Consider the following 24642-nt stretch of genomic DNA (forward strand, 5'->3'; position numbering starts at 1 on the left):
TCACAAATGTAGAGAGTTAATATTTTCTAACACTAGAAAATAATACATAGAGGTAGTGAATAATTATAAGAAAAACTTTCGTCATTTTTCATGCCCAAAACCGGTTGGGGGGGGGGGAGTAATTGAGGCCAATGCATGCACAAATTTCTCTTCTCAAAAGCAATAGGGTTGCATGGCTACATGTAGAGTATAATCATTGTGTTTCCCTTATTAAAATAATAAACACAATTTAACCTCTAATACTCCCTCCATTTTCGGCACACACACACATAAAATGGAAGGTCCATTTTATTTTGTCATTTGTCAATTTTGTCATGTGTCACATGTTACATGACATGTTACACTATAGTGTATTTTTAACATATTAAAAATCAACATATTAATAAAATATGTCACATACGAAATTTAATTAGTAATTCATGATTACTTGTACCAAAATGGTTTATCGAATTATAAATTACAACGACTTGTATTTATAATAAATTATTCAACCTGTTTCAATTGTTTCGTAAACAATAATTTAATCTAAGTAATAAAATAATTCGATTACTTAGACCGCATCTAATTTAATCGAATTACAATGAGACACGTTAATTTTACTCACAAATTATCCGTCAATTTTAAGCAATTTAATTAACTCGTATCGGCATACGATTAATTAAATAATCAATTAAAAGTATTACACTATAGGTATGACCTCAGGGTATCAACTGATCGCCACCGTCGCACGACAGTAATGTCAAACTCTAGTCAGCCAATCATTACTGATATGTGTGGACCAGTTGACTGTAAAATATTAGTTTCCCTCATGTATTTTTAAATATGAGATTTAAACATGTGATCATCATGATCGACAATTGTGATCGCATTATTTGTCGGGGACACTTACTCTAACAATCTCCCACTTGTCCTCGACAAGTGTGCGACACCAATTCTCTTGTCCTATTACTATCTCCCACTCAATGCAAGGTGTCTTTCGGGTCGTACTTGCAAGTGATCACATCGAGAGTGGTTTCCTCGATCTGGAAAATAACTGATTGACCAGAATTATCTACCATAGATACCTTCTGAGCGTGGACACGCATTTCTAGTTCATTACTCCTCGAGTGGCCCTGAGATATTGTTTTAACCCTGACAAAGGGGTGGACAATTCCTATCGCACTATTCCCTTCGACTAGCCACAACTCTTCATAACCCATAATAAGCCCTTTAACCCCATTTATGAATATCGTAGGAACATAAATCAAAATTACTCTGAAATTATGCCACCTTGGGCGAACAATCTTTAGTCAAAAGAATCGACTCATTATAATACTATAGTAGCTCTTGCCACGACCAGGCTATATAAATTTGCCAGAACTCTATAAGCGGTCATTAGGCCCGACAAAGTGTTCCTAACAGTCTGCCTATATGATCGACTAGTCATCTCATATGACTCTATGACACTTGAACTTGCCATCAATCGCATCACACTCTAGTCACTTCGAGACGTCACCTCATAAAAGTGACTATGGGCGAATACCATGTTAATCCGGGTTCACTTTAACGGGGTTCAATATTGTCTCTACAACCCGTTTGGATGTAACAAAGTACAAAATGAGTTAATGATAACTCAAACTATAAATGTAGACATTTCATTTGAGTAGTCAATACCATATTACTACTATATGTCATACAAGTGTGTTAACACTTGTTGATGCAATAAAAGTTTAACAAACCATGTGTCCACGTGCTCAAACTTTCGAATTGCGATTTCCTTTATTTTCAGGTTGTCTCACACATCATGAATCTCACCAAGTACATGTCTAGTCTTCAAACCAGACCTTGGGTCTTTAAACTTGTAAGAAACCCTTGTGTTGTTATCACATAACCAACGATTTGGATTATGGTGGATGATACAACTTGCACTAGTCAAGTGTTCCACCAACTCACAATGCACTAGGTATATGTTTTGTAGGATCCTACAACAATTGTCAAGATGATTAGTCTAGGACTTCTCACAAATCCTTGCATTTTAGAAAATACTAGTTTTGTGTAACTTCTTACCACAACTAAGTATCCTTCCAAATACTTATTTCTCTCTTATCGTAATTGAATTAAGATCTTCATAAATCCTTATGTGTTTGGAAACTCTAGCATGTGTAACTTCTTATCACACAACTGAGTGTTCTTCCAAACTCTAGAATGGCTCATTAGTTCTCCTTGAGAATTCATGTCGATTCTTATATGGCTTACCAATGACTCATCATGCTCTAAGCATATGATTTATTTAGGACATGTGCATGATTATTCTAATGGCGGAAACATTATTCATTTAAATCATGTAGTCAACAGTTCTTAGGTTCAACGAATGACCATGACCTTCTCATGGTAATTCCATCTTCATCGATATGAATAACCTACGTACCTTGTTGATTTGATGTGCGCATCTTAATGCCAATCCAACATCCCATGTTTTAGTTGGATTCATCTTAGTCCATATTCATCCAGAATTGAAAACTTAAGTGTTTTCTTTATCAAAGATAGTATATGCTCGTCATTCTCAATGAGTAATAAGTTGTAAAATTCATGGAGGATGATTACTCCCACTATAATCTCATGTCTGCACATGAAATTTCCAAACTCCCACTCAATTCCACATGTTTCGCGTTTGACCACCCAATCGAAACATTTCATGAATTGAAATCATTTTGCTTTGCTAGGTTGTTATGATAAAACCACATATGTTATCAACATATCCTTTCAAAATACCCATTTGGAAAGATGTTTCGATCTATAACAATGAAAGGAGATTTTAATCTCTAACTAATTCATTCTTAAAAATGAAGCGAAGCAATGTCATTACTAAAAGTAAAATTCAACATGGAGTTCATACGTCCCTCTCAAAATACTCATTTCGGAAAGAGGTACAACTTGTCCATTTTCATGAAATTTAGCAATGACTCTAGCATGGTTAACCATTAACTTAGCTATTACAGACATCGATATGTCTTTCTATGCAACTCTTAATCATAAATCTCATTTATATTCAAGGATGCATTTTGTTTCATTAGGCTCTTAAGTAAGCATTAACGTTGAATCTTTATGTTAAGTCTTTTCATTAGTCATGTTCCTTTAAGTACTTTTTTTGGTCTCCTCACGTAGTTTCCTTAAGAACATCTTCTTTTGGTCTCCTCACGTAGTAGAACAACTTCTTTTGATTTTCTTACGTAGTTACCTTAAGAACGTCTTCTTTTGGTGTCCTCACGTAGTTACTATGACTAGAAATGTATACAAATTATTGTCTCTTATATAGATCTCATCTACTCAAGGTATACAAATCATAGGTATACAAAGCTCAAATCATTCTTTGTGTCTTAATATTTCTCCCACTCTTCTTTAGAATAAATACCCTAATTATTCAAAAGATAGATTTCGTGACACAAATGATGTTTTGGTGAAAAAAGAGAGAAATCATATATGCTTATTAATAAAGATTTAATGGGTGTATGTAGGTAATTAAGTTTCCCTTAAGTTAGTTCATTAACTCAATATCACTTCATAATTGATCATACACAAACTTCATGTTTATGGACATATAATGAATCTATCATTATAATTGTCTATTGGATCAATTTTAAGTAGATATTCATATGTTTCTATGTCAAGCATATAAAGATGAATTTTAGAACAATTAAAAATACGATAAACGTAGTGACTTGGGTTGCAAACCAAGTCACATCCATTGTTCAAAGGATTAAAACAAATTTCCATGTCAAACAAGGAAATTGAAATAGTTCTAGAAATTCTAAATACAACATGATAATAAAGACATCAAATAAAGCCAAGCTTCATGGGTGGCTACTTCTAGCTCCCTCACGATCTCTCAAGCTTGCTTCTCCTTGCCCTTGTTGTTGCTTGGAGGAGGCCCTAATTACAATAAAAAGGGGATACATTATCACAACTTGTATCAATATACTAAAGTTGAATTAGAAACATAAAAGAAGGGATAGTCATTTACCTACTGGAGTGATCTTTCCAGATTTGATGTCACCATGATATTTGGAACAATTCCTCTTCCAATGTCCAATGCCATTACAATAATGGCCCTTGTCAAGGGGACCCTTCTTGGGTTTGGAAATGCTAGCTTCAAAAGTTTTAGCCTTGGTTTTCATGGGAGATTTCCTCTTGCCCTTTTTGCTACTCTTTTTGAAGGTTCCCTTGCTCTTATTGTTTATATTGAGCACATCCTTAGGGGAGCTAGCATTTAGCCCCATGTCCCTTTCGGCTTGCACAAGTAGCTTGTGCAACTCTTCAAGGGACACATCCTTGTCTTGCATATTGAAATTCACCCGGAATTGCACATATTATTTGACTTTGCTTAAGGAATGAAGAATTCTATCAACGATGAGTTCTTTGGGAATTTCAGCCTTTTGAATCTTCAATGTCTCGACATGCTCCAACAATTTGAGCACATGAGTACTAACTTTTTGGCCCTCTTTGAAGTCGAGATCAAAGAATGCCGAGGCCGCCTCATATTGGACGATCCTCGGTGATTGTAAAAACATTGTCACAAGCTTAGAGTAGATTTCATAGGCGGTGCCCATCTTAAAGGCTCTCCTTTGGAGATTCGCCTCCATAGCAAAAATCAACACATTTTTAATTGCGGCGGACTCTTTGTGGTAAGCTTCATAAGCTTCCCTAGTGGCGGCACTTGACCTAGCATTAGGTTCGGGTGGAGAGGCCTCAATGATGTAACGAAGCTTGTCGTCACCTTGAGCGGCTAATTTGAGTTGGGCATCCCAATCGGAGAAATTTGACCCATTCTTTTCAAGTTTACATCGATCCATAAAGGATCGGAGCCATGAAACGTTAGTGAGAGTGTTTGCGTTGGTGTTTGGTGCGGCCATGGTTATTGAGAAATAAAAGCGGTATACAAAACAAAATAGAAGGAATAATAAAACATTTATCGTTTTAATAATAATACATGTATATAATTTAAACAAGTTTTATGGCATTTATCTAGTGACCTCTACCCAACTAAGATAAATGATCCCGAGATCCAAATTCATATTAACTCGGGCACGGTGAGCCGATTCATCCCTTATCAATATAACTCGGTGGATTAACTCTTTAATCGATTCTACTTTTAGAACTCTCGGTCGATAAAATTACTCTAATATTTATCTTTAGCCCGGAACACATGCGACTACGGTCACGAATACTTCCGTTGAGCTCAATCCAAATTTCGAAGTAATAACATTTTACTACCCCACTTTGCCAACGTAACAAGGTTTGTATTACGGTAAAGCCGGCTCAACTCCATTATGAAATTGGTACTTCATGGGTTCTACTATTTGGTAAGGCTATTTCTCAATTATTAATTTTGCGAGAGGTCATGTCAATTTATTATCTATCACGTTTTAAGTGAACTAAAGCGGTGAACTACGATAATTATAATTGACACGGTCGATAACTCGATTAAATAAAATGCATGTTTAGTTAGGGCGATTTAGCGATGCATGCAAACATATAAATAAAATGCAAAGCATAAATATAAAGTCCTAGTATGGCCTTCCCAAAAAAGTAAATCTAATAAACTATTACAAATTCGGAAACCAACTCCTTTGGTCACTTGAACTTCGGTCTTGGCACGCATCTCGAGGTAACACCGTCTTCATGGAAACTCCGGGAAATTACAAAATAATAAATAAAAAATTACATAATTTCCTATTATACATTTGTAATAAAATAAATCTATTAAATTACAAAACGGTGATACGAGATCACAATAATTACAACCGAATCGATATTCCCATGCATTTCGGGTTATACCAATTAAAACTAAGGCCATACTAAGTAAAATCATGCTAGAGATAGAAAGAGAAAATTCTCTGAAATTCACCTGCGTTCTAACCTAAATTTTAGAGCCGTCATCATGGCTGTTATGACATTCTCTGAGAATACTTTTTCACCGTTAGCATCATCATCAAAATCACCAAAAAAATCACAAAATTCTTCAAAAAAATCTCAAAATAAACAGAATGTTACAGCAGATCAGGTGGATACTAGGAACGTTCCTCTTAACAGTAGTCCTAAAGTCCCTCAGACTACGGATACTGGGAAGACTAAGGCGATGAATGAAGTTCAAGGTATTCCGATTCGAATCTTGATGAAGGAAGGAGTGAACAACCTGGAACTGGATGGGTCCTTCGCCGTGGTGGGAGAGATGTTCCTATAATGTCAACAATCAACGAAGAGGAGGAGTTTGAGGATATCCTTCAGTTTACATCTGAGGATGTTAAAAAGGAGGTAGCTTTCTGGAACCATTCTGTTGTTTGTTATATTTTAGGAGCAAACCCTCCATGGGATGTGATTGAAGATTATGTCTTTAAGGTGTGGGATCAGTTTGGGGTGGATAGGGTCTCGTTTATGGACAATGGTGTTTTTCTTGTTAGATTGAAGAGGCCAGAACAGAGAGATGCTTTGCTGAATTCTGGGTATTACTTATTTGAAAACAAACCTGTTGTTGTTAAACCATGGAATTCAGAAGCTGATTTGGTTAAGGGAGATATGGATATAGTACCGGTGTGGATTAGAATGACAGGAATTCCTTTAAAGTTTTGGGGTGACTGTTTATCCAGTATTGCGGGTTTGGTTGGAAAGTTTGTTAAAAAGATGAATTGATCGGACAAAATCGAGGCTCGGCTATGCTAGGTGTCTTTGGTTGAACTTCATATGGGACAAACTTTGCCCAAAGTGGTGTATTTTTCCGGATGAATTTGGGAATAAAGTGGAGGTGAAAGTTGAGTATGAGTGGAGGCCTGTTGCCTGTGTTGTGTGTAAAGGCTATGGGCATGATGAACATCAGTGCAGGAAGAAAGCAGCACAGAGGAAACCTAAAGCTGTGAACAAAGCGGGTAATTTACCTCAGAAGCCAAAGCAGGTTTGGCGCCCTGTGCCTGTGCAGAAAGTGCAGAACCACACTGCTAAGTCTCCTGTGCAGGTTACTCCATTGTTTACACCTGAAGTGTTTCCACCATTAGCTAAGGGTATCTCCTCTACTCCAGCTAGACAGTTAATGAGAATGAATAGGCAGGATGGGGTTTTTGGACAAAAAGTGGTTGGGAAATCTGGTGCCTATACATTTATGGATGCCTTGAATGGGATGACTACTCCTGGGGCAAGGGTTATTGAGAGTGGAAAGGACCCCCCCTCCAATAAATCTAATGCATAGCTTAGGTTTTTGGAATGTCCGGGGTCTTAATGACCTGAATAAATAGAAGGTTGTGAAGTGGTTTATGCATAATAATGGTGTAGGATTGTTTGGGCTTTTAGAGACTAAATTGAAACCTAGTGGTCTTCTTAATAAGAATTCTTCTTTATGTGATGGGTGGAGTGTTTCTACGAATTGTAGTTGGCATAAAGGAGGTAGAATATGGGTCCTTTGGAATCCTCTTTGTTCTGAAGTTACTTTCTTAGCTTATGGTGCTCAGTTTATTCATATGATGGTAGTATCAAGAACTGATCATAAGAAATTTTTGTTAACAATGGTTTATGCTTTTAATGGGATCAATGAGAGACAAGAGCTTTGGAATTTCTTAAAGAAGGAGTCTGGGTGTTGCTCTTTACCTTGGTTGTGGACTGGGGACTTTAATGCTGTCCTTTCTCCTGTTGAACGTCTGGGAGGTAATACTACTGAGGCTGAGATGCAGCAGTTCCAAGATTGTGTTTCTATTTGTGGGATGGAGGATCTCTCTGCAACTGGAGCCCTATTCACTTGTGTGGACAAGGCCCTCGGGAACTGCGTCCGCGGGATCCACACTAGGCATAATCGACTCGAGGTTCTTTCGAATCGAATTAAGACAAATTAGAGTCGCCACCAAGTTTTTTGGGAACTTGGAACCGTTCAAGTCAACTTTACACCTTTCATCGAAAAGCATAAAGCCAATCGACTATGAGTGATTAAAGATAAAGACTTGTACCCTATATCACTCGATTTGAATGACTCTCATAATCCAATGGTATTTAGACGGATCCACAAACCATAGATCTTGAGTAAGGGGTGAGGGTACGTGTTAGGAAGCCCATAAGGACACCTAACCCCGCCCGTCAATAACGGCCTCTACTAAGTCAAGTATCGGATTTCAAACAAGGTCATAGCTACTACGATATATGATATGCAAACATCGTTTTAAAACCCTAACATGTGACAACAATTTCTATGTCGTTTTAGATGCAACTAAACTAACTTTGTCAAAGTTGTAATTTAGCATGTGGGTTGATTGATCTAACAACATGTAAACAAAACAAACAAGGCTTGAGGGGAATGGGGGAGCCGTTGGGATCTACCCTATTACAACCCAGGCATTTCATGCCGACACAACGAGGAATTAAAGATACAACTCGATCTAAATACAACGCTATACACACGACGCAATACACGGCCATTCGGCCTAGAAAACCGTGCACAAAGGGGCGGCCCAGGGCTTACATGACTCACGGCCTTGGGTCACTCCTCGTAATGTGTGCTTTCACTTAATCTCATCGAATTAGACATAGGGCTACGCACCAAAGCATGCATTAGCATAAATCGGGCCATGTTGCTTTAAACAACATGCGATTTACTACGCTCTTACATGCATTGAGGCACAACCACCTAACCAAACAAGACTAAGGTTTTTTGAAAGAGGTTTTGACTCGATAAAAGAAAGCTAGCTTGAAAATTACGAACAAACTACCAAATACGACTCCATAAACAAAGTAATTACAAGATACGAAATAACGAGATAAAGATGAGAAAATAACGAGAAAAGGGACTACAAGGACACGGCCAAACACGGCCCACACGATCTAGCATACCCTAATTCTTAGGTTAGATTCATTAGGTTAGATAGATGATTGCGAAACGGGTTAGGAAACGAGTTAGAAGACGAGTTAGAAACAACGTTGATCGATTGAGACGACGTCGCGCCAAGGTGTATTCTACACTGTCTAAAGGGGTCAAATTAGGTCAAGTTCGCTATTTAAATTAACTCATCGAGTTTTAATAAGAAGGTGCTAATCACGCACTCTTATACTAGCGAGAAATTAGGTGAAAGAGAGAGATGCATTCATTAAGTTACAGAATTGTCGATTGATTTTAAAAGCTATGTCGAAGCACCCTAACATGTCTAATTAGGTTATTAAATTTATCTAATGTCATCTAAATAAGTTATATGTTAACAATCAGAAGTCATACTAACATGCAACGGGTCCTAAGGTGGGTCGAATTGGCCGAGACAAACAAAAGGTCAAAAACGAGGAGCGAAGTTAGAAATTCGTTTTATTTATGCCCTACCTTGAACACGAGGATATGTAAATGAGACGGGGGTGTACGACCGACTGATGTAGCGGTTTCTTTTCCCATCTCAAGTCAACGCGGGTGTTCATGGTGGTACTTTAACTCATACTCGGACTAAACTAGTTTCATAGTTAATTTAAACGATAAGTAAAAAAGCGATAAACAAACAAAACAAGCTATAAGAAAAACAAACATAAAAACGAAAATAAAAAAGGAGGAAGAGGAGGATTTGATGCACCCTCAACCTACATGTATCGTTGACACCGTCTTGGGTCGTAATCGATGGTACATTTTATCTCGAGAGGCCGTCGTCGACGAAGAAACAAAGCAAACACGCGTTTTTATCGAATCTGGACAGCAACTTTCAAACAGCGATTTCTCCCTCGTTTCACGATGAAAATTCGATTTAAAAGATGTTTTGAAAACTAGAAAGAGAGGAGACCAGAGATCTTAAAGCAACCCCTGCTCGTTTTGAGTTATTGGGCACGAAAAACGAGCACAAACAGAACTGGACAGACAGGAACAAACCGCGAGAACATAGTGTATAACACTCTGTTTTTCGAGGGATTTCGTGTACTCTCAAGGGCAATTTGGCTCGTAAATCTTTATCTAATGTGTATATGGATGTTATATGGTTAATTAGGAACAAGAAACTCGAGTTTTGATGGAGGTTTGAAGGAGGAACGAATTGTTTTTAGAAGAGGACACACAAACTGTTTCCGTTTGTATGTCGGTTTTGTGGAGGGTTTTTGAGAGGCAATTAGGGTTTGTTTCTGAGGTTTCAAGCTTGTGAGTGATGGTAGGATGTGTATAGAACTTAGAAGAATGAATGTATGGTGAAGGGGTGGTATTTATAAGGAGTTAAAGTAGGGTAAAAGAGAGGGAGAGGCAGTCGGGCTTGCTGAACATAGCTGCTGTCCAGCAGCTTTTGGGGGGGTTTTCTAGGGTTCGTTTGGGGGTTTTTATTGGTGATTAAGGTAAGGTAATATGGGTAGGATATTAGGATATGGGTTAGGGTTAATGGGTACGGGTTTTGGTGGTATTTGGAGCGGGTTTTGGGCTCGGGATTTGAGCTGCAAAACAGGGGGGCTGCTCGTGTATATGCGGGCTGTTTGGGGGGTGTTTGGGATGGAATTTGGGCCGTGGTTATGGGGGTTCGAACTGGGTTGGATGGGTAGAGGCTTAGGTTGGTTAGTATACTCGATATCCGTGCCAACTCGTAAAGAAAACGGGCCCAAAAACCGAGCAAAAATCGAGCTCAAAAACATGCTTTTAAAACGAGTTTTCTTCGCTTTTGAAATCGATTTTTCAAATCAATTAACACATTAAAATAAATGATTTTTCAAATCAAATATATTCACAAAATGATTTTTCAAATCAAATATTTATTTTATTTTCAATAAAATAAACTTGGGAAAATAAATTCAAAATAAAATAAAATAAATTGAATTCACCTAAAAAAAACCATAATTTAAATATCATTTAAAATAATAAAATGAACTCACTAAAAAAAACATTAATTTAAATATCATTTAAATTAATAAAATGAATTCACTTAAAAAAACATTAATTTAAATATCATTTAAATTAATAAAATACTTCATCGACGACGCCCATTCTACATCGTAAAACGAACCCAAATAATGACAATGACAACTAAAGAATACATGTGTCCTTTCATCATCGGGTGTTTGTCGGGTTCTCTATAAATTCCAATATCGACGGATACGGGTATCTACAGAGCCCCCACTTTGACTGAGGCTTGGACAAGGCGAAAGTCAAAGTATACCCCAGTCCCTCTCGACCGAGGATTCTTTGGTCGTTTATAGTCCATTAGACTTGCGTATATAAGCTCGCCAAACAATAAGAAGAGACCATACCCGAAACTTCGTTGGGGATTGACTCTCGCTTCGTTGTGTCAAATTATCGTCGTTGGTCGTCGACCCATAAAATTGCATATATGGTGGATTGAGCCTTATCCTTAGGCGCCTACGTATCCGTTTTTGACGGAATCAAACCCGCGTCGTAGTTAAGCAAGCGCCGACACTTGCCCAAAGTTTATCATCTGCTGGCGTTTGTCCGAAATTCGTCATCTGCTGACATTTGCCCAAAATTTATCATCTGCTGGCACTTGTCCGAATGGGACGGGACTTTCCAAGGAGGTTGCCGCCGCTTTCATCATTTGCTCTCAGCTACGGAATTCTTCCATTTCATACTCTTGTATTGAATTGAATTCTTGGTGGATGTCATCCTTTACATCCTGATAATGGTCTCGAAGCCAACGGCCAGAGCCCCTGATTCTAATGGCTCTAAAGTCGAAGACTTTAGAGCCCCCAGTTGAAGCATATCCTGCTATATTTGAAACACAAAAACGTACTAGCAATAATCATCACATAAGCACATTTGGATCATCGATCTTGAAATTGGATCATTTGAAATACTGGGTCATCGACCCGAAAAATTGAATTTGAAAATTTTGAATAATTGGGCCGTCGACCCGATGTTTAAATTTGACATCACTTGGTATGTTGGGCCATCGACCCTTCGAAATTGAATTTGGAATTTTGAATGATTGGGCCATCGACCCGAAGTTTCTACTACTTGGATCATCTATCCACAATTCGCAAAAAGTTTTTGGAATTTTGAAATTTTGAAATTATTTTGAAATCGAACCTTGATGGGTGAGCATGAAACATGACACGGACACTTTGTATGACTTGCAAACAACGTGGGCGTAGCCCGCTACCGCAAAACAAAAAGGAAAATAAAACCGTAAGTGTGCACGGGTTTTAATTCAAATATTGACTTGTTGGGGGTAGAAATGTAAATTGGCCGTTCCGGCACCAAAAGATGGCAAATGGGAATCACAAGGTCATTGGACTTGGGACGGAGATATCGTATGGCATGGGCGTGCTCCCGAGGGCACATGGGAATCAAGATCACTTGACATTGACAAGGTGGATTAAACTCACAGAGCAACAACGTTGGCTTCGCCCGACACTAAACACAGACTGATTTTATGAGAACACTTAGACATCACACATCACTCTTGTTGGGGAACATTCTGTCACTCTTCTCCTCGCCTCCTTTCTTTTCAGCGAGTTTTCATTATTTCTTGCCACCGCCTTCTTTCTTTTCAGCGGGCTTTTACTATTTTTCTTCCACGCCTTCATTCTTTTCAGCGGGTTTTTCATCTTTTCTGTTCGCAACACAAACCCACATCTATGTGACTCAGCATCTTTGCCTAAACCATTAGATAAAGCTCATTCTGAGACTCGATACTATTCATCCTAACCTATATCCTCATCCTAGCCTACATCGAGTACTAAGACCAACTCAAACAAAGGTGGCTTCATTTGGACTTGGTTAAGACCCGTAAGAAACCGACAAGATGACAACTTGGATGATGGCTGGATTGAATCCCTTATTCTGAAGGACTGCCTACGTATTCGCGTGGAGCGAAATCAAATCCGACGTAGTTCGATCATGGTGCATAAACATGGCATTTTGATTGTGTGTACACACTCGAAGGTTTCACCTAAGGTATCATGTTATATCCCATTCTAGCCTGTAAAGTACCGTTAAATCCCGTGTCTAGGGTTGGTACAAAAGGTTGTGGTTCTTTGGGATGTGGAGCTTGGTAAAAATAGGTTCGCAAGGTAAACCATCATTCTGAAGGTTCGTTTTGTGGTGCTAAGGCCAATGGCTATGGCTTATAACGTGGTTGGAATGGGTGTCTCGGGTTTGATGAAACCCGAGTGCAAATGGGTGGAAAATGACGTGGGTTCAAATTTCCATGTCTGGACCCTAAAGGCTAGGCATAACAACACAAGCGGAATGATTCTCAAAATTCCCGACTATCCCCTTGTAACTGTCTCAGGAAGGACTTAGGGGTAAAGAGGTTACTACTTAAGCTTTTGGGCTTCGCCCATTGAACCTCAACTATGGGTACTTGACTTGAATTCTGGCTTCCGTAACTTCGACATTCAACCAAAAAGCATTCCGCAATAACTTCAACATCTTTTTTCTTTTTTCCTTTTTCTTTCATCACTTTTCATTTTTTTTTCTTTTTTTTTTCATTTTTCCAATTCATTTTTCTCTTTTTCTCATTTTTCATTCTTTTTCATCTTTTTTTTTTCTCTCTTTGAAAATGATCTTCTATTCATTCTCTTAGTCATAAATGGATACACCTTGAAAACTGGGCTTCGCCAACTAATTTGGGTAGGAACTAACAATTCCTTGTTAGAACGGGTTGATATCTTCTCTCTTCGAGATGGGATGATTTTGCTGGGGAAAAGGCTTGCCATCCGTCATCGATATTGGAAACAAGGAGCTAGCCCGGGTTCGTCCTAGAATCATCTAAAAGCCTGTCATAAGCCTGGCTTTTTGGAGGTTTTCTACCGCCAGACATGGAATAGGTAAAGGAATCAAACACGGAATCCTAGTGTACCTTACATTTTGAAACGGGACATATTTCTACCCCAGGGATGCCTTTGAGTGTGTTGTGCATTTTATCATGTTTCCGGAATGATTGAGGATTGGAAACAAGACAAATTTGGAAACGAGACTGCAACTTTTATTGGAATGAAAAATGCTTAACAGACTCGAAGGAACGATTCCTAGGACACACCCTAGGTCATCGTGGAACAAACAACTCAACTTTAAGAAAAGAAAGTCCTAGACTCGACTCGACTAAGATAAGAAAACAGATCCGACTCATAATTTTCAAATCTGGTCATGAGCTTTCCCTTGTTTAGTTGTCAACTTAGATGCTCGGCTCTTGTCCTTGATCCCTTTGATGGTATGCCTCCATCCCGAGGTAGTCCTCTGAGGATTTACGCCAGTGATGAAGGTTGGTGAATCGAATTGTCCTTTATTATCTTCGTTAACGAGAGGAGTACATTCTAGAGCGAGACTCCCGACTTGAATTTCATTCTTCAGGTTTGGCAAGAATTCACAGCAATCCACAAATATTTTCCCGATAAACACCCCTTTCAAGTGACATGGGCGGATAAGATGGGAATAATCGACATTGTCTTCAACAAAAACAAAGTTAGAGTGATCGCCAAATGGATTGGTGATGTTATTGGGTTTAACAGTTGGGATCGGGAGTGTTCCACTCTCAATCATGTCTTGAATTTCGTGCTTCAGTCGATAACACCTTTCAGTATCATGGCCTTTACCTTGATGAAAGGCACAGTAGGCATTTGGTTTATACCATTTACCTTGTTGATCAGCGGGAGGGTCCGGAGTTGGACCAATAGGCTTCAGCTTTCCTTGGGCTATGAGCCTTTGGAGAGCATATGTATAAGTGAATCCGATATCGGTGAATGCCCTAGGCGTTTGGCGCTGCGACTTCTTCGATTGCCCTTCTAAGAGATTGATGGCTTCATCAATATGGGCCGTTGCTGGGGCCTTGCCCTTAGACGATGAGGCCCCTTGGTATCCTTTTGGCTTCTCAGCTTCTGCCATTCGGACATCATCCTCTACCTTTATCCCGATTCTTATCAATTCTTTGAAAGAACCAAAATTCTGGTATTTCAGAGCATTACGGTAAACAGGTCGTAAATTCTTCACGAACTTATCTACCATTTCAACTTCATCAGGCTTCTTAGCTAGTTTCACGCTTTCAGCGCGCCATCTTGCGAGGAATTCAGTAAAGCCCTCTTTTTCCTTCTGTGTCATTACTTCCAAAGTCCTTATGTTGGTTTGAATCTCAACATTGTCAGCATAGTGCTTACAGAACTCCACCGTAATATCTTCGAAAGTGGGGAAGTTCTTAAGGTCAAGATTGTAGAACCACGCCTTCGGGTGTTCATCCAGAGATTGAGCAAAAATTTCGAGAGCATGTCGTCGCAGCACTCCCTTCAGTGCTAAGTACCCCTTATAGGCCTTAACATGGTGGACTGGATCTTCTGTGCCCTTAAACTTTGGGATGTCAGTGAGTACCATGTTCGTGGGCAACTTATCCTGCACCGGGGCATAGGCCCTAGCATTCTCATAGTGAATGTTCTTCCCCTGGGAGAGTTTCAAACGGTCTTCGATGAACTTGAACCGTTTCGCCAGATCGGTCAGAGGTGGGGTAAATGGAGGGGAATCTTCACCCAGCTTAGATTCAATTGCATCCATGCGGGTCATCATGAGGTTCACGGCCTCAGTAAGCTTGTTAACAGCATCTTCTATTGCTTGACGGCGGGTTTTTGGCGGCCTTTCTACAAGAAAACCCCGTACTGAGTCAATATTTAAAGTAAGAGCCCCTGCACACTTAAGGACACGACCCCAACTTGACTCAAACAAAGACTCGACTTGAGATTGACTAACCAGAGGTTCGACTTACGGTTGGATCTAGACCTTGGTTCATTTTAGACTCGACAAAACGACATGACTCAAACTGTCATAAATCGGTTATAAACCGGACTCGGTGTGGCCAAACCCGTGATTGGACTAACATAGCCCATAGGTTCGGGTGAAACGCCCTAAATGGCCTAGCTTGGGCGTTTTTGTGGACTATCCTAGACCAAAAGGTCGACCAACATGACTCAAGGCCCAAGAGGTGAGCTTGGGTGACCCAACAAGGTCGTGTTCTAGACTCTTAGAACGAAACACACCCGGCCTAACACGGCCATGACCTGGACACGACTTGACGCATTTCATGCTTGGTTGAGGCTCGAGAGACATTTTGGATTGGTTTTGAAAAAAAACGAAAGATTGATTCGAAAATGAGATTTGAAATGGGCAGCATGCCGGCTATAAAAGCTCATTTTGGGCCGAAAATTCTAGTCCTATTTGGGCAGCATTCCGCGTTTTTAAAACCATGCTATTTTGAAAGTAAGTTGTTCAAAAGTTCGGTTTCGAAAAGGACATGGAAAATTTCGAAAAGACTCGGGAAAACAATTTGCACATTGTCATTCTCATGTTATAAGGATGTATGCTCCTAGACATCTCTAAGTCTCGGCAAGTCTTCTACAAGAAGGTCTATGCCCTCCATCCTTTTGCGGTCTTATAGAGCAAGGTGTCTTAAGGTAGAGTACCTAGAAGATCGTCCCCACCATCAAGAACCACGCGAGGTGAAGTGGAAGCGAGCAATGTGCAGCTTCCTAGCATAGTGGGACGTCGCCCCCCACGCATCACGAAGAAACGCTGGGACGGCCCGGGCAAGTCCTTAAGGGTTTATGCATGAATCGTAGCACTATGAGTAATGTTTTACTTTCCGACACTTTTGATGCGTGTCATTTATATGATGTTTTACATCTCTTTTTACACGCATTTCAGAGCTCATTTTTTTAGTTTATGCTACATTTCTCCCTATTTCCGTCTACTTCCGTATTTTGTACTTTATTGCAGAAATGTGAAGAATTTGACGGGAAATCAAGCCAAATCTGTCCCCGAGTAAGCTGCATTGCAAATGACGTAAAGGAGTTGCTTAAGGAACGAGCTTGGTGCGCAATCCAAGGCCCGAAAGACAAGTCCATGAGTTAAAAGAAGTCAAGTAGCAGCTTAGCCAGTCGATCGACAAAGGCTCGGTTTCCAGAAGCTACTGTTCTTTGAGGAGCGATCGATCGACCGATCTGAGCGATCGATCGACGAGCTTTCGATTCCGACGGAATTAAAAGATTGAGAAACTCAAGGCCCGTGAAGTTTAGGTTTTAGGAAATAATTGTTGCGTTGGTTTCTATATAACGTAACCTAAGAACATCAGAATAGGCATCAAAGTTTTATATCAATTTTTACTTAAGTTTTCATAAAGTAATACTTAGTTTTGTGCAAAGTTCAATAATTAGGGTTTGGGTTATTATTGAGCATCGGATCTTTCAGTTCTTAATCTTAATCTTCCTTTGAAATCTCGGTATTTCCTCCGCCCTAATTCCTGTTCTCTTTCTTTATTTTCGTTAGTATAGAATTGTTAGTTAATTCCCTAAGCCGTTTTATTGTTTATGTTTATTGTTTTCTTTATCAATTCAAGCATGAATTCTTTAGTCTTAATCTTTAACGTTGTTATAGTTTTCATCATTGTCATGAGTAGCTAAATAGCTTGTGCTAGGATGTAGGCGATTTATGGCTAGGCGGCATTAGATTGAACACGGATCGGTGAACCAGCGTGTCGATCGATCGATCGACATTGTTGGTCGATCGACCGACCTTGTAAGGTTATCTTCGTTTTAATTGTTTTTAAACTTGTATTTAACAAATCGAATGCATGCGACCAGTTAGATACCTATTTTGTGACCGACCCATTAGACCGAAAGGTGGGGTAGGTTATGTGACCGTCAATTAACTCGACTAAACTGTGCTAAGATCGAAAGATAGGTATAGTTTGGACCATTAGTCACTTTTCAGGACGAAAGTTAGTATTAGTGACATTAGGGACCTATAGCGAGATCGAGAGATGCTGTTTGTTAGGAGTGGACCGAGAGGACCTCTTATTTCCCGCCTTACCTGTGTTTGATTCAGACCGACTTAGTTTGCTGCCGCCGAAGCTGTAATGACCCGACCATCCTAGTACCTTTCTTTTATCTGTTTAATCCATATCTTTAGTTTATTTTCTTCTTATTGTTATTAGTTATAGACCAATTCAACCAACCCCCATAATAGCTACCTTTGACTGATCATAGAACAACTAGAATTTACAACTGCCTCCTTGTGGTTCGACCCTGTTACCACTAGCCTAGGTTAGTCTTAATAGGAGATTATAAATTTTATCTTTGGTACTCACAACGACGGGTATCAACTTTCTTTTCAAGTTTCACCTCGGAGGAAAAGACCCTAGAAACACAGTGTAACTAGTCCTCTTTTCCCCAGCAGAGTCGCCAAACTGTGGACAAGGCCCTCGGGAACTGCGTCCGCGAGATCCACACTAGGCATAATCGACTCGAGGTTCTTTCGAATCGAATTAAGACAAATTAGAGTCGCCACCAAGTTTTTTGGGAACTTGGAACCGTTCAAGTCAACTTTACACCTTTCATCGAAAAGCATAAAGCCAATCGACTATGAGTGATTAAAGATAAAGACTTGTACCCTATATCACTCGATTTGAATGACTCTCATAATCTAATGGTATTTAGACGGATCCACAAACCATAGATCTTGAGTAAGGGGTGAGGGTACGTGTTAGGAAGCCCATAAGGACACCTAACCCCGCCCGTCAATAACGGCCTCTACTAAGTCAAGTATCGGATTTCAAACAAGGTCATAGCTACTACGATATATGATATGAAAACATCGTTTTAAAACCCTAACATGTGACAACAATTTCTATGTCGTTTTAGATGCAACTAAACTAACTTTGTCAAAGTTGTAATTTAGCATGTGGGTTGATTGATCTAACAACATGTAAACAAAACAAACAAGGCTTGAGGGGAATGGGGGAGCCGTTGGGATCTACCCTATTACAACCCAGGCATTTCATGCCGACACAACGAGGAATTAAAGATACAACTCGATCTAAATACAACGCTATACACACGACGCAATACACGGCCATTCGGCCTAGAAAACCGTGCACAAAGGGGCGGCCCAGGGCTTACATGACTCACGGCCTTGGGTCACTCCTCGTAATGTGTGCTTTCACTTAATCTCATCGAATTAGACATAGGGCTACGCACCAAAGCATGCATTAGCATAAATCGGGCCATGTTGCTTTAAACAACATGCGATTTACTACGCTCTTACATGCATTGAGGCACAACCATCTAACCAAACAAGACTAAGGTTTTTTGAAAGAGGTTTTGACTCGATAAAAGAAAGCTAGCTTGAAAATTACGAACAAACTACCAAATACGACTCCATAAACAAAGTAATTACAAGATACGAAATAACGAGATAAAGATGAGAAAATAACGAGAAAAGGGACTACAAGGACACGGCCAAACACGGCCCACACGATCTAGCATACCCTAATTCTTAGGTTAGATTCATTAGGTTAGATAGATGATTGCGAAACGGGTTAGGAAACGAGTTAGAAGACGAGTTAGAAACAACGTTGATCGATTGAGACGACGTCGCGCCAAGGTGTATTCTACACTGTCTAAAGGGGTCAAATTAGGTCAAGTTCGCTATTTAAATTAACTCATCGAGTGTTAATAAGAAGGTGCTAATCACACACTCTTATACTAGCGATAAATTAGGTGAAAGAGAGAGATGCATTCATTAAGTTACAGAATTGTCGATTGATTTTAAAAGCTATGTCGAAGCACCCTAACATGTCTAATTAGGTTATTAAATTGATCTAATGTCATCTAAATAAGTTATATGTTAACAATCAGAAGTCATACTAACATGCAACGGGTCCTAAGGTGGGTCGAATTGGCCGAGACAAACAAAGGGTCAAAAACGAGGAGTGAAGTTAGAAATTCGTTTTATTTATGCCCTACCTTGAACACGAGGATATGTAAATGAGACGGGGGTGTACGACCGACTGATGTAGCGGTTTCTTTTCCCATCTCAAGTCAACGCGGGTGTTCATGGTGGTACTTTAACTCATACTCGGACTAAACTAGTTTCATAGTTAATTTAAACGATAAGTAAAAAGCGATAAACAAACAAAACAAGCTATAAGAAAAACAAACATAAAAACGAAAATAAAAAAGGAGGAAGAGGAGGATTTGATGCACCCTCAACCTACATGTATCGTTGACACCGTCTTGGGTCGTAATCGATGGTAGATTTTATCTCGAGAGGCCGTCGTCGACGAAGAAACAAAGCAAACACGCGTTTTTATCGAATCTGGACAGCAACTTTCAAACAGCGATTTCTCCCTCGTTTCAAGATGAAAATTCGATTTAAAAGATGTTTTGAAAACTAGAAAGAGAGGAGAACAGAGATCTTAAAGCAACCCCTGCTCGTTTTGAGTTATTGGGCACGAAAAACGAGCACAAACAGAACTGGACAGACAGAACAAATCACAAAAACAGAGTGTATAACACTCTGTTTTTCGAGGGATTTCGTATACTCTCAAGGGCAATTTGGCTCGTAAATCTTTGTCTAATGTGTAGATGGATGTTATATGGTTAATTAGGAACAAGCAACTCGAGTTTTGATGGAGGTTTGAAGGAGGAACGAATTGTTTTTAGAAGAGGACACACAAACTGTTTCCGTTTGTATGTCGGTTTTGTGGAGGGTTTTTGAGAGGCAATTAGGGTTTGTTTCTGAGGTTTCAAGCTTGTGAGTGATGGTAGGATGTGTATAGAACTTAGAGGAATGAATGTATGGTAAAGGGGTGGTATTTATAAGGAGTTAAAGTAGGGTAAAAGAGAGGGAGAGGCGATCGGGCTTCTTTGAACATAGCTGCTGTCCAGCAGCTTTTGGGGGGGTTTTCTAGGGTTCGTTTGGGGGTTTTTCTTGGTGATTAAGGTAAGGTAATATGGGTAGGATATTAGGGTATGGGTTAGGGTTAATGGGTACGGGTTTTGGTGGTATTTGGAGCGGGTTTTGGGCTTGGGATTTGAGCTGCAAAACAGGGGGGCTGCTCGTGTATATGCGGGCTGTTTGGGGGGTGTTTGGGATGGAATTTGGGCCGTGGTTATGGGGGTTCGAACTGGGTTGGATGGGTAGAGGCTTAGGTTGGTTAGTATACTCGATATTCGTGCCAACTCGTAAAGAAAACGGGCCCAAAAACCGAGCTAAAATCGAGCTCAAAAACATGCTTTTAAAACGAGTTTTCTTCGCTTTTAAAATCGATTTTTCAAATCAATTAACACATTAAAATAAATGATTTTTCAAATCAAATATATTCACAAAATGATTTTTCAAATCAAATATTTATTTTGTTTTCAATAAAATAAACTTGGGAAAATAAATTCAAAATAAAATAAAATAAATTGAATTCACCTCAAAAAAAACCATAATTTAAATATCATTTAAAATAATAAAATGAACTCACTAAAAAAAACATTAATTTAAATATCATTTAAATTAATAAAATGAATTCACTTAAAAAAACATTAATTTAAATATCATTTAAATTAATAAAATACTTCATCGACGACGCCCATTCTACATCGTAAAACGAACCCAAATAATGACAATGACAACTAAAGAATACATGTGTCCTATCATCATCGGGTGTTTGTCGGGTTCTCTATAAATTCCAATATCGACGGATACGGGTATCTACAACTTGGTTTAATAAACAGGATGCAGGGAGTAGAGTTTATAGTAGGCTGGATAGAATTATGGGCAATCAGGATTGGATGGATAATTTTGGTGAGTATTTGGCTCATTTCCACCCTGAAGGTCTTTTTACCACTTTTTACGTACCTTGGTTGATAGGCAGACTGATTTTGGTGGTAAGAAAAGTTTTAAATATTTCAACATGTGGGGTCTCATTGAGGAGTTTAAGGAGTGTGTTTGGTGTTTGGAAGAATACTTATGGGGGCACTAAAATGTTTAAGGTGATTAAGAAACTCAAAGCTTTAAAACCCTCTCCAAGTTGTTGAACAAGACTTGTTTTTCTGATGTGGAGAATAGTACTGTTATTGCTAGTGCTCTGTTGGAAGAGATTCAGAAGATGATTATGGAGCAACCAGGGGATATGGAGCTTATTCAAAATGAGTATAACCTGTCTCAGGAAGTGAGGGCTTTGATTGAGGCTAGGGATAGCTTCCTGGCTCAAAAAGCTAAGATTCAATGGTCCATTGCAGGGGACATTAATACTGATTATTTCCACCATGCTATCAAGAAGAGAACTATGCTTAATAAAGTTATGCAAATTGAGACAAAAGATGGAGTTCTGTGTACTGAAGGGAGTAAGATTCAGCAAGCTTTTCTTGACTATTATGAGGAGCTGTTAGGTAAAAGCAACCAGACTAATGATGTTAATGTTAATGTAGTCAGAAGAGGGAGTTGTTGTACTGATGATCATTGGGCATTGTTGGCTAAGCCTGTTACTTTTGAGGAGATCAGGAGCTGTCTCTTTAGTATTCCTAAGGACAAATCTCCTGGTCCTGATGGTTATACTAGCCAGTTCTTCAAGGATGCGTGGGATATTATTGGAGATGAGATTGGGGGTGCTATTATGAATTTTTTTGACTCTGGCAAACTTCTCAGTCAGATTAATTCCACTGTGATCACCCTTATACCTAAGGTGGATAGACCTACTAATGTTACTCATTTCAGGCCTATTTCATGTTGCAATGTTATATACAAGACAATTTCTAAGCTCCTGTGTAATAGGTTGGCTTTGGTGTTGCCTGACATTATTAGTAGGAATCAAGAGGCTTTTGTCAAGGGTCGTAGTATTCTTGAGAACATTCTTATTTGTCAAGATTTGGTGAGATATTATTCAAGGAAAACTGTGTCTTCAAGAAGTATGTTTAAATTGGACTTGCAGAAAGCCTATGATACTATTGAGTGGGGGTTTGTTGAGCAAATGTTAGGTGCCTTGCACTTCCCTGAGAAGTTTAAGGGTTTGATTATGAGTTGTATCACCTCTACTTCTTTCACTTTGAATTTGAATGGTATACAGTTTGGCTATTTTCATGGGAAAAGGGGATTGAGGCAGGGTGACCCTATGTCCCCTCTTATTTTCACAATTTGTATGGAGTATTTGACTAGGATTCTGGACTATGCTACTCATCAGTGGTATTTTAGATACCATCCTCTGTGTGCTGGGCTCAAACTGAATCATTTGTTATTTGCAGATGATTTAATGTTGTTCTGTAAAGGTGATGTGAGGTCCATGATGTTGTTGCTGAGGGCTATCTCTACTTCTTCAGCTAGCTCAGGTCTGAGAGTGAATGCTAGTAAGTCTGAGGTTATTTTTAATGGAGTTTCTGATGCGGTTAGAGCTGACATTGTTCAAATTTCTGGGTGTAAAGAGGGACAGCTTCCTCTTAGATATCTCGGAATTCCTATTCAACCTGGCAGGCTTACTAGGCAGGATTGTAATATTCTCTTGGATTGGATCACTGCAAAAATCAAAGGGATTGGAGCTAGGAAGCTCAGTTATGCAGGAAGACTTACTTTAATTAATTCTGTTCTTAATACCTTACACAATTATTGGGCATCCATTTTCCTGATTCGAAAATGCATTATCACTAGAATTGAGGCAATTTGCAGAAATTACTTATGGGATGGTGGAGCTGAGTATCAAAGAGCACCTCTGGTAGCATGGCATACGGTGTGTTGCACTAAAAAATAAGGAGGTTTAGGGATTAAAGAAGCAAGGGTGTGGAATATAGCAACATTTGGTAAGCTGGTTAACTGGATTTATACTAAGGCAGATCGGTTGTGGGTTTTATGGATTGATCATGTGTATATGAAAGGTGGGGATTGGAATTCTTATACTCCTCCTACTGATGTTAATTGGAATTGGAGGAATATTTGCAAGGTTAAGAGTAGGATGGCTGCAGAGTTTCAGAATGGTGTTTGGGTTCATGATCCCAAAGGCATTCTATTCGCATCGATTCTGGTATCTTGTTGGTTGCAGGGTACACACCCCCCTGTGCAATGGTATGAGGATGTTTGGGACAGCTGGTGTGTCCCTAAGCATGCCTTTATAGGTTGGCTTATTAAGAGAGAAGCTCTTAATACTCGTTTGAAGCTTAAGCATATTGGCGTTTGTACTACTGATAGCTGTGTTCTTTGTGAAGGTGGACCTGAATCTCATGATCACTTATTTCAGGACTGTCCTTACAGTGTTAGGGTGATAGGTTTTATTGAAGACTGGTTGCAACGGAAGCTACTGTCTCCTGGTTTACATTATACTATGCAACAAAGGAGAATTGGAAGAGTTGCCTTACTGGCCTGCTGGTACCATCTCTGGCAGGAAAGAAATAGGTGCAGATTGGAGTTGAACTTGCATACTCCTGGATGTGTTGGGGAAGCTATAAAGAAGCTGGTGACAGTCAGACTGAGAGGATGCAATATAATCCCAGCTCGTAGGTCAGAGAAAGATTGGTTACAAAGAATAGGGGTTATTATTTCATAGTTTGTCTTTGCAACTAGTAGTAGTCTGTGTAGTTGTTGAAAAATGTATGTTGCTTGATGTATCTTTTGTTATTGATTTATAAAAATGCTCACATTACACCCAAAAAATAAGTAAAATTACATAATTCAAAAATTATATAAAATAAAAATATGACAATCATAAATAAAATGCAGAATTATAATATGTATGAACATGCTTAATTTTATGCTAAATCGCCTTTTAAGAGCCAATATCATATATTTTATCGGTTTTTATGGATTTGCGTGATTTAACTTATTAAAATCACAATATGATACATAAATTAATATATTTATGTTCAAGTTAATCACTCTAACCATCTTAGGACTCAAAACTTAGTCTTCACTAACATTTTGACAATAATTCAACTTGATTT

General features: G+C 39.1%; 1 protein-coding gene across 1 annotated transcript; it reads left to right on the forward strand.

The window, feature by feature from the left end:
• Positions 1-6219: 6219 nt before the first annotated feature.
• LOC141613691 (uncharacterized) lies at positions 6220-24248 on the forward strand. The gene is made up of 5 exons (XM_074432435.1): positions 6220-6631; positions 6828-7168; positions 7263-7763; positions 21783-23438; positions 23538-24248. Exons 1-5 carry the CDS (start codon positions 6220-6222, stop codon positions 24246-24248), a joined length of 3621 nt encoding a protein of 1206 aa, XP_074288536.1.
• Positions 24249-24642: the final 394 nt, after the last annotated feature.

This window comes from Silene latifolia, chromosome 11 (genome assembly GCF_048544455.1).
Source record: "Silene latifolia isolate original U9 population chromosome 11, ASM4854445v1, whole genome shotgun sequence".
Lineage (NCBI taxonomy): Eukaryota > Viridiplantae > Streptophyta > Magnoliopsida > Caryophyllales > Caryophyllaceae > Silene > Silene latifolia.

Excerpts from the sequence above, each read along its gene's own strand:
- LOC141613691 (XM_074432435.1), top strand. The coding sequence starts at position 6,220 with ATGTCAACAATCAACGAAGAGGAGGAGTTTGAGGATATCCTTCAGTTT. Across the intron at positions 6,632-6,827 it reads CTGTTTATCCAGTATTGCGG|GCTATGGGCATGATGAACAT; the intron begins GTTTGGTTGGAA and ends TTGTGTGTAAAG. Across the intron at positions 7,764-21,782 it reads CTGGAGCCCTATTCACTTGT|AATAGTACTGTTATTGCTAG; the intron begins GTGGACAAGGCC and ends TCTGATGTGGAG.